At 39.3% G+C, this 10792-nt stretch overlaps 2 protein-coding genes across 2 annotated transcripts; one reads left to right on the forward strand and one right to left on the reverse strand.

The window, feature by feature from the left end:
- Positions 1-483: 483 nt before the first annotated feature.
- LOC110061174 (uncharacterized) lies at positions 484-1241 on the forward strand. Its single transcript, XM_020768016.2, has one exon. It carries the CDS (start codon positions 505-507, stop codon positions 1120-1122), a length of 618 nt encoding a protein of 205 aa, XP_020623675.1. The 5' UTR covers positions 484-504; the 3' UTR covers positions 1123-1241.
- A 398-nt stretch (positions 1242-1639) lies between these two features.
- LOC110061033 (salivary peroxidase/catechol oxidase-like) lies at positions 1640-10294 on the reverse strand. Its single transcript, XM_089280239.1, has 8 exons — positions 10147-10294; positions 9465-9510; positions 7560-8163; positions 6672-6915; positions 6043-6227; positions 4236-4528; positions 2956-3521; positions 1640-2441 (listed from the first exon to the last, which is right to left on the reverse strand). The coding sequence occupies exons 1-8, from the start codon at positions 10292-10294 to the stop codon at positions 2374-2376; spliced, it is 2154 nt and encodes a 717-aa protein (XP_089136365.1). The 3' UTR covers positions 1640-2373.
- Positions 10295-10792: the final 498 nt, after the last annotated feature.

A 10792-nucleotide genomic window follows, 5' to 3' on the forward strand; every position in this document is an offset into this window, starting at 1 on the left:
CGAGAAAGTTTCACTAACTTCGCAAACCAGAATAAAGACTGAGTATATATGGTATAGAATTCATTGTAAACAAAAAGTTCAAAACTACTCTACTAAAAGAAACTCCACCATGCTGAGTCTTCACACATAATGAAACTGAGAAAAATATATATAAACGACAGGGTGACTGAAAACCACATATTAACTTAAGCTTGCTGATCTTAGCTTGACAATTAGGAGGGAATCTTGTGTAAAAGGTGTTTTTCTCGTCGCTTCTCTAACTTTCTTATGAAAAGTGGACGTGTGTTTCATTGCACTCGACAAGAGAACAATAGTGTCTGGGTTCCTTGGCAAGTGGAATGATCTGTCAAAACCAACGCGTCTATTTTTCTAATAAGTTTTCTTTACAAGCTTGAGTATAGGGCATTTTGTTTTCTTGTGACATAATTAATAAAATAAATAAATTTTAAAATTATTTGTCTCTCCCTAGACACACCAAAAGAAATCGTGATATATCATCAAACCATGTCTCCAACATGGCTGAAGGCGCATACGTCCTCTATTGCCAGTTTCCACACGAAAACCGCTGAACAGCTCACATTCAACAGAGGCTCAGCAGATAACGCCGCCCTCCTTAAAGTTCCCATGATTCCTGCTGGTGTCTTGCATGTTTTCGCCTCGCTGACCGTTAAAATTGTGGTTTCGCATGACGTCAGTATCAGGACAGCACGTTATGGCAGCGATATTTTATATGGTGTGTCAGACGGGAATGCTGTTTTCGGAATTACTACGAGAGGTAAAGTTGATTACAGGTACCGCCCCCCATGTAATGGGTTCTTCGGTCACTCTGGTACAAAGTTGAGACGAAGTGTGTGGGTCGGCACTCGTTCGCCTAAACCAAGCGACTCTTTCTATCCCGGTCAGTTTGCGATCACTCTGAAGGTGGATGAACATTGGGGCTCGTGCTACCCTACGCATGACGGAGGTTTCGTAAACACGGCTTACTTCAAGCTGATAGTGCCGCCCCACGACGGACTCACTCTCGATGTTTATAAAGCAAACAAGTTCCATAAAGTTGGAACCAAGTACATCGAAGTCACTATCCTACAAGATGCTGCATCTTTGTACTCAGTGCAACTGTAAAATTAAGGGATATCAGTAAGGGGAATTTGTTTTTGTTTGTTTCTTGCAGCAAAATGAGATCAACAATGGTGGACTTCTTTATGTAATCCGCTCTGCTTGCTGGAATAAAAAAAAAACAGGTTTTGGTAAACATGTGAAACTCTTTGTTCTTTATATCACTTTTGAATCCATAGATTAGATCAATAACAATGGCAATGACAATGGCAGTGACAGTGACAGTGACAGTGACAGTGACAGTGACAGTGACAGTGACAGTGACAGTGACAGTGACAGTGACAGTGACAGTGACAGTGACAGTGACAGTGACAGTGACAGTGACAGTGACAGTGACAGTGAAAATGACAGTGACAGTGACAGTTAAAAAGACAAAGACAAAGACAATGATATTGGCAGTGACAGCGACAGGGACAAAGACAGCCGGCCCCTTCGGCCCTGGGTTGGGGGCGGGGTTGGAGGGGAGTGAGGCATGAATTGCATAGTAACTCATGTATGTTCAAACATAGAAGAACTCTGAATATAAAGTTGCTAAAGTTTATTTCCACTTTCATAGAGTTATTTTACATGCTTCGTTATTAGATTAACATTCAAAAACTAAGTATTGAAAATGACAAAAAAATTCTTCAGCAGCGACTTTCCTTTATAATATAGTAAATGTACTAAAAATTACTGAACTTGGAGCATGAACATTAAGATAGAATCTACAGTTACTCGAGTTTCACGCTTGAATCGATCGAATTTGGAGCATATATATAATCACTGAATTAGGAGTGGCCCTAAAGGACGACATTTGTACTCAAGTTTTTTCATTGTTGACCTAAGATGTCCGAATTTTCTGAGGTATAAATAGATTTTTCAAGACTGTCTAAGATGACGTACGAAGTTTATCGAGTTTTTTAAGAGGTCCGGTATCACATCATATATTTTTTTAAATGGATTGTCCACCATCAACCGATGCTGGAACACATCAACTTTTGCCCTTTATGTTATAAACAATTTATCGTACGTTTCCTAAAAGGAGGAGGATCGATTGATAAAAAACAATTAATGACTGCTTATACTTATTGACTAACAAGGCAATTTAATCCTCTATTAATTATAATATTGGCTATATAACTAGCTATTCGACCGTGGGCCACGTAGGTTGTAACTCAGGCTTGTTACATTCATTATTAACATCAGCTACATCGTTTTTGACTGACTAAAATGAAAACTTGCATGGAACAAATTCGAAAATGGATCCCTGGGAAAACTTCAAGCAGCGACATTTCCGCCAAAACCACCACTCCGGGAAAATTTAGGAGCACCGGAATATTTGGGACCTAGCGATCAAGACATAAGAAATTAATATTTCACTTAGTACTTGTTCTGCATTATAAACTATCGCCATCTTTCCTAGAATTTTGCAGTATTTCTTGTTATTGGTGATTGACAGCGCGAAAAGGGAGTAGAAGAAAATATTACAGCTACCCTTTTCTTTTCACGAGCCTTACATCTGTCTCAGCGAGCTCATTTCCCACACATTCCGATTCTTGGTTACCGATCTGGGGAAGAGAGAGAATAGCGATGCGGACTATTCTTTTGAAGCTTCTACTTCTAAATTACTGTCGACCAGTTAGAAGACGCTGCACATTACATTCAAGGTTGTAACTGCCAAGGTTTCATAAGACGGCGCAAACCTAGTTACGTTAACTTTTAAGACAAGTTTGGTGGAATATTTACTCCCGGAGTAATTTGTCGAAACAGTTTCAAAATATTCTAAGAAAAAAAGAAAAGAATTCTTTTCCATCGGCAGTAGAATTCCCAGAATGAAAATAGATAGCAAAAAGTACTTACTCTCTTTAAAAACATTCAAGTCGACAATTGGCAGATCGCTGCAGGACACATCATCATTTACACTATTGTTAATATTTCGCAAGAAGACCTTGGGCTGAATAGTGAACACGCCATCTGAATTGTCACATATCACTCGACCTAAAGTGGCCTTTCTTATCTCGGTCAGTTGTCCTGTGGTAAACCCTGTCAGAGGGTCGTCTCTCTCATACCAGAAGCGATCACCAGCGCGGCAGTCCTTAAACTGTTTGAGAAACAGACAGGTGGCGGTTCTTCCCATCTCACTGCCTTCTATAGGGTTTTCACTCAATATTCCCGCAAATAGGTCGATGTCCTCGACAGTTCTGTAAGTGCCTTCCAGTCTCACCCGCTGAGCAAATGGTATATCTGTAAGATCATTGAAGCCGGTACCTGTAGCTGCTGGACCACCACAAAGTTTTGAAATCTCGATATAGCCTGGTATGCCATGATCTCGTGCACGCTGAATGTTTATAGAAGCAAGGTCACCAAAAATACCATCGTGTGGTCCTGGTATTATGAGTTTCTCCAGCACCGCCAAAGCAATATTCCTACGAGAAAGAAAAACACTAACTTATTGTCAAATACGATTTTTTGGAGAATCGTTTTTAACTGTTTGGCATGAAAGCCCGAACTTGCTATTTAGATCATTATATTTTTGTAAAAGGATCTACTCATGAATTTGGTGTCCTTTTAACAGTTGCTGTTATCAAAATAACTCAATTTAAGGGCAAGGCCTAGCAAAATCGATGCGTTTTAATGACAGAGAATGAATATTCTGACAACGAAGTTTCTATACTGACCGAGTTTTCCGATGCAGAACTATTCAATCGGAAACTTAAACAGGACGCGCAGAAAGAAAGTAAACACCCTCATAAATGAAAAGTTCACACACTCACACACACGACACACACACGCACATACACACATTGTTGTATTATAAAATGCTTATCGACCGAGTGAGGTCAATATTTAATAGTTTGGAGGAATAGTGTCTGTTAGTCAGAACGTCTCTTTGAGAAGTATTACATTAAACCACCCTCACTTTGATTGCGACCATTTCTCCCCCAAATAAAAACGCATATATAATAAAGTCATTTAACTACTTCGCTATTAGATCACGGTTCATGAGATCGAAGTGTCTGTGTTATGTAAGTTACAGTTCAAGGGCTGCTGAAAGACAATCGAGAAATGAAGTTTTTGCTTTCCGATTGTCAATCAGTTTATTTTGTCTTACAAAACAAGCCTAAACAATGAACACATACCGGTCAAATTCGAAGGCTCTTTCCAAAGCTAATCCAAGATATAAACCTGTATAGGGATTGACTCCTAAGTTTAGTTCGTAGAGCACTGCTGGGTCAAAAAAATCGACTGCAGATTCATTCAGGCGGTCCACCCTACGAACTCCATCCGCCAGTGTAAAGGTTTCCCGAATCAGGGTGTGGCCTATTCTTAAACCAGCCGTAGAGAATTCGTTGAACATTACACACTTTACAAAAGGATCGTAACCGTCGAAGAATGTTCCAGGTGCCTCTAACGCAACTCCTGCTTCTTGCCTCTGAAACAGAAGACGGTCGTTCGTTGTTAATATCCATTCACTTGGAACAGAGCCGCGCTTGCAGTACTTCGTGCGCGGCTTGGGTAAGTCTAGTTTGATCTCAGAATCTCTTAGATTATAAAGGTGTACTGCTGATGCTAAATAGGTTTTGCAGGTGTGTACGCCGTCATTAAAATCCATACAATTGGAGCGCCCCGGATCAAAATAATAATTCAACTATTGATTCATGCTTTAACGTGTTTCGTCGAGATATGATGCATGTCCGAAGTTTTGCCGAAACCACTGAAGAAGCGTACGAAATGCCGAAAGGAGACCAGTCTAGAGCAGTACTGAGTACTTTTTATACGTCACCCTAAAGTGCATCATAAGTTGCGGATTTACATATCTCACATTTTTAATATCTTCGGAACCAATAAAGATATTTGCAAATGGAAAACAGCGCTTTTTATCTTTCGTGGAATTCTAGGTGATTAAGCTAAAAATTCAAGGGGTAAAAATTTGATCATAGTACCACTTAAAGTATGTGGATAAGCCCTTTTTGTGCGTGATCACGTAACCCTTTGAACAGAGCTTTCTTCATAACAACGGGCTTTTGCTTGGGTCGGTACTTATAACTGAGGCCACGATCATAAATGTCATCAAATAGTGATGCATAAAAGCCGAGCTGGTATCTCGTACGCTTTGACATGTTACTCCAAAGAGGACTCTAACGACGGAATACTCGAACCTGGGCCTTTTAAATGTTTTGATCAATTAAAACGGTTCCAATTTTGAATAATTATCTCACACGTGCAATGGACAACAATGCTCACTCAGGCGTAAGACGCGCAGCGTGCCTTTGCTTTTTTGTTCGGCTCTGGATTTCAAACAGAAATGTCATTTGTTTTCCCCTTCATCTTTCGAATAGAAAAAGACATGTGTTGCCTTTTAAGTCCTCGATCAACGACAGACTACGTAAACCGATCAAGTAAAAGACTACGTCTGATGAACTGCTTTGACCGGTCGAGTAAAAGAGGACAACGATAAAGTAGAAGAAAGTTTTTTGCGCACCGTTCTTTCCATTTGGCAACGCTTTGGAAGAAGAATTTTTTGTGGGAGAACTTTTGGCTCCCGCGCTCAAACCATTTCGAGTGTGACAAGTCAACAAAAAAAGTGAGAATGTCGCTGCACACGACTTTGTTGACAAAAGTCTTTGTGAAGAGCGCAGGCCGCCTTTAAATTAGAGCGCTTTTGTTAGCTTATTACACCTTGGGATTTACTTCACACATCAGACCGTTTGATTGACAGTCGCCGATTCATTGACGAGAGCAGTCGGAATTCCGACAGTTAATATTTGTAAATATTATTCCACGCATTGAAAAACTGAGCACTACAAATATATGTCGCGAAAGACAATAGCATTCTGCGCGATGTATAATTTAGAAGTTACAAATAAATGGATATCTACGTATTCTTTTTCCTAATGAGAAAAGAAGGATGAATTATTACATTATGTTCTTCTATCTGGGTCTTACCAAAGTTTGACTGGGGATGAGTGCTGGCAACCATTCATTATATGTAATGTGTTGTATCATGGCACCAACGATTCGGCGCGCCTCTTGAAACAGTTTCTCGTCATTATACCATGGATTTAATAAGTGTAGGAGTTTGGCAATACGGTTGTGTTCACGAACCCACAGAGCGTGCATTGCCATTAAAGCTGTCAAACAAGAAAATATAATGGTTGTTTAAGTGGAGTTAAGTAAAAATTCACTTTTGCATTACTCCGCGACCCGATTGGCTTACAAAACTAGCGCCACTTTTTCATTTAATCAGAAGTGAAACCAAAACCAATCGTCACTCGCTCGTCCATGTTTTCCCGCGCTTGCCGTCAGCTACAGGCATGCACTTGGAATTTTGATTGGCTCACTTTATTGTTTGTGTCCTTTGTGATTGGCTAGAGTGATTACTTTAATTTTGGTTCTACGAAACTCATTTGAAAACCGTTCTAAGCGAAATTCAAATAAACATGTATACCTGTCGGAACACTAAAAGGGTGTTTGTGTCTCATTGTTCAGTTTAATTATGAGGTAGTGTTATCGCTAAGCTGAGTTCGGATTTCTTAACAGCACGATTTTGAAGTTACGTCACCAATTTCTCCCACCTTGATTCTCATTCACCCGAGGATCACCAGCTCTGAAGCAAGGTTCATTTACAAGATCGCTAGATCTACAGAAGCCTGCTTCACCGCCCGCAGATTCAGCCACCGGTAGAACTGGTAGTTGATTAACGTCAGGAAAGGCATCAACCAGAAGTTCACCTCCTATGAATTTGCGAAGGCTGTCCGCTGTTTCGAGATCTGAACCATACACTTGTGACGAATCAATGTAAGCGGTTATCTCGTTTATCTGTTGTAGAAAAATTTAGGTTATTTAGGTTGGAGACAACCATTCATTTTCCTAAGGACGCTAAACTGTTTATAAGCCAACGAAACTGCAGAATTACATAGAATACGATTTCCACTAATCCCTAATAGTGTAAGTCTGAACTGGAGAGAACTAATAACATGGCATGCTTACCCAAAATAATATATTTTGTTTTCGTATCAGAACTTTGTTACAACTTACTTTTTGAAGGAAGATATATTCACACAATAGCTTTATTAAATAGATGATAGTATAGCTATCCCTTTTCACGTTGTCCTTAAAGATAACTAACTACTGAGTAACACAATATTGTCTAAAGTATTATTTAATGCGGTTATTAAAATTTTGCGAGAAGCTAGTGTAGTTAACATTTGCTGAAGTCTTTCTTTGTCTAGCCACTTTGTTTTTTAAATGTTATGAGTATTTAACACTGTAACTGAAACCAAACTGGCTTCCATGACGTGTGCATTATGTGAAGTCATGATTAAGTAACTGGTCTATTAGGCATATATGATAAGAAAGTTGACCATATATGAACTGCGTGTAATTTAGAAAAAGAAACTGACCAATGTGTAATCTCAGAAGATTAGAAACTGTCCGATGTGTCATCAAGGATAACAACTGACCTGCTCGCCATTGCCGTTCCGTTCTGACCTGGCGAGAGGGGTACACTTTGCGCTAGGGTCACCTAATAGATTATTCCCGCTGGTGATGTTGACTCCAAAGCAGTCAGGCTTCTCAAACAGGCTGGGACAAGCGTTCTGGCTCACGCCACAATCGGTCTGTGGGTCCACCCCTACGGTAAACTCAGTTAGCGTGACGTCATGGTCCAAAAATTGACCCCACGTCATTACCATGTGGGTAAAATCCGCTTGGACTTCAGAACTGGCAAATACCTTCTTGCTAACTTGTCTTGCATTTGGAAGGGGAAATGGTCCGCCGGTAAATTGCAAGGTAGAGAATTGCCGAGGTTGGAAGTCTGGCTCATACGCAGGAGGAACGAAACGTTGATGTGGTGTGAAGGCGGCTCCGGTTGTAATGTTGCAGAGATTGTTGCATGTGCCATCAAACGTGCGATACTTGCCGTGTTTAAGACATAATAATCTTTTGGCGAGTGAAGCCTCGCAGTTTGGGAGGCTCAGGGTATCCAGCAGTAGTTGCCCAGAAGAAGAAACTTGCGCTTGAGGCGTTTCATACCAGCCAATGACAAGTAGCATTCCAAAGAGAAAGCTGCAATAGAGAAAAGAGTGACAAATTAAACGTTTTAAATCACAGTGTATTCATCATAGTTAGTAGATACTAACTATGGTATTCATAGACTCTATCTGACAAATTATATCTCGTATAATATATGTCTTTTAGGATTAGTTATATTTTTCTATTATTAGATTTAGAAGAAGAAGAAGAAGAAGAAGAATTATTATTTAGCTAGGGTAACTCTTACAGTTACAAAAACTGATCTTCTATGACAATTAACAATTAGATTATGAGCTCGAGATTTCTATGAGGTGATAGAATCAACTATCACCTCATAGAAATCGAGAGCGAATAATCTAATTGTTTTAGTAGAATTCTAACTGAAATTTATTTCAAATAACAGTTTCCAGTTATTTCTTGACGTATTATTAAACTTCGTGCCTTAGTAAGATCGCTTGGATTGAATTGACATTTGACCTTGCAGTTGTGTGCACGCGCGCATCATTTTTTCAGTAATTCCAAAGTTTTTTCAAGTCTCGAAACCGTAAATGTCCTTTTTTTAATCATCTCAGGAATATTAATTAGTCATTTGCATCAAAATATTCCTTCAAAACTTTGGAAAAACGAAAAACACGTCGCTGTTTCGAAGACGACCACCAACCACTGCACACTAATTAACAATTAGACCCGTGGCCCTTGAGGGCGAAGGGTCTAATTGTTTTAGTATCACCCAACTAGTCGGACAGAAAAGGTAATAATAAAGTTAGTAAATGCGTGTTGAAGAAATATTTATTTGGGAATAAAACGAAAGAAAGCGTCACGCTCGATGGCGCCAATTTCGCTACTCGATGACTATTACTACTAGTCCCCTAGTAGCGTAGCCAATCAAAATGCAGGATTTGCATTAGTCCACTAGTTGGGTGATACTAATGGCTGATAGTGTGCAATGGCTCAGCCAATCAGATTGCAGCATTTGCATTAGTGTTCAGGTAGAATTCTACTAAACAATAGTAGAAATATAAAAGTATGTTAAAAATACTTTGAAACTAGTCTTAACTAAGCTAATGGAAAAATTCCCTAAAAATACGTCGAAGACAATTGTCAAATATACCGACATATACCCATCGTATACTGCATACTCTTTATTTCAAAGCAAAATAACTTCGTATACTATTTTCACTGAAACACATGAGGACCCTCGGGGCTTGGAGCTGTGAGCTGTTAGATAATTTATTAAGTTCAACTGAAAAACGTTTCAAAGTCTGAGTTGAAAGTTAGAGACTGCGCGATATCACCAAGATGACATCAATTTATTCATCGTAACTTAAACATACCTCGTGGTGCACATTTTACCTTTGGCTAATACCTCCCACTTTTCACCTGTTGAATCATAGAGAGTACTATATCAGTTCTGGCAAACTAATTCATAACGCTTGTTTTCTATATTGCCATGAGTGGGTCGCTGAAACAGTATGTGACATTAACCACGCGAAATATATACACGCTACAACCATCGACGCAAAATCGGCAAACTGTTAGTTTTAGCCCGAGTTTGCTATGATATAGGCCTAAATTAAAAACATTAACACGCTTTTTCGTTTTATTGACAATCTTTTACCCCTGACATTAATTACTCAAAGAAGTAAAAAGAACAAAGTTGTCATCTGTTAGAGCCCCTTTAAGGTGGCCAGAGAAAACAAAATAGCTTTTGCTTGCAAGGGCCACTGTTTGAAGTTAGCGGATTGAGAACTTAAAAACAAGGGCTACAAATACACAACTTAAGTTACAAAGGAAGATAAAACATAAATAAATAAATCAAGAGGAAGAATAAAACTTTCATGAATTCTGATGCCCTTTAAAGGAAACATTCTGCATGGCGAACCAAAAAAGATATTTCGTTCTACAAGCCTCTTTCTGAGTCGCACTTATTACTTTTTCCTTGCTTCTACGACAGAAATTTCAATTTTAACATCAGCCTAAGAAAATGTATCGTGCATATATGTAATCGTACAATACCTGTTACTTGGAGAGGAGAACTCAAGAGAGAACAGAATGATTCCGTCAAGAAGCTCAGATCTTCAGCGGAGAACGTCGCTTGCTGTGGTGAAATGAGTTGATCGTGTTCCCTTTTATTTGAGACGGTGTGCAAAGTATTGACAGTCATTAGTCATGAAATAACGAAAGCACTTTAAACTTTAAAGCCGATATCTAAAGTTGCCCGTGGTCCGTGCGGAACTATTTTCAGACAGTTCCACGCAAAGCGGTAACATGCTGCTGAAACAGTAATATCACCCTGATTTGTTTGTTTTGTGACGAAATCACAGGAGACCCGAACACTATATCAGCAGTAAAAATAAATGTGCTGTTATTTTCCTGTGTTTCTGTGTCTTTTTTGAGTCGTTTAGAAGGGATTTGAATGAGGCGAAGGCGGTTTATTTTTCCGAATATCAGCTAATATTATATCGTCTGCCACTTTGTAATTATGACACTCCGATTACGTGTCAATTTTCTATTATCGTCGTTAACTAGTTTTAAAATATTAACTCTCATCGAGGGGAGAGGTTTTCAGGTTTCATAATAGCCTGCGTAGGTTGGTGGTTTTTAAGCAATTTGAGCGCGCTAAGAAAGCGGCGAAGCGCCAGAGCCGCCTTAACGAGCGGCG

The sequence above is a fragment of the Orbicella faveolata genome, unplaced genomic scaffold, assembly GCF_042242905.1.
Source record: "Orbicella faveolata isolate gen_17 unplaced genomic scaffold, um_ofav_v1 contig_47, whole genome shotgun sequence".
In the NCBI taxonomy this organism is placed as follows: domain Eukaryota; kingdom Metazoa; phylum Cnidaria; class Anthozoa; order Scleractinia; family Merulinidae; genus Orbicella; species Orbicella faveolata.

What these genes read in the sequence shown, in the direction of transcription:
- LOC110061174 (XM_020768016.2), top strand. Translation starts at nt 505, where the DNA reads ATGTCTCCAACATGGCTGAAGGCGCATACGTCCTCTATTGCCAGTTTC.
- LOC110061033 (XM_089280239.1), bottom strand. Translation starts at nt 10,294, where the DNA reads ATGACTGTCAATACTTTGCACACCGTCTCAAATAAAAGGGAACACGAT. An exon ending in GGTAAAATGTGCACCACGAG is followed by an intron (nt 8,164 to 9,464) that starts GTATGTTTAAGT and finishes TCTCTATTGCAG; the next exon opens with CTTTCTCTTTGGAATGCTAC. An exon ending in AGAGCCTTCGAATTTGACCG is followed by an intron (nt 3,522 to 4,235) that starts GTATGTGTTCAT and finishes TCTTTCTCGTAG; the next exon opens with GAATATTGCTTTGGCGGTGC.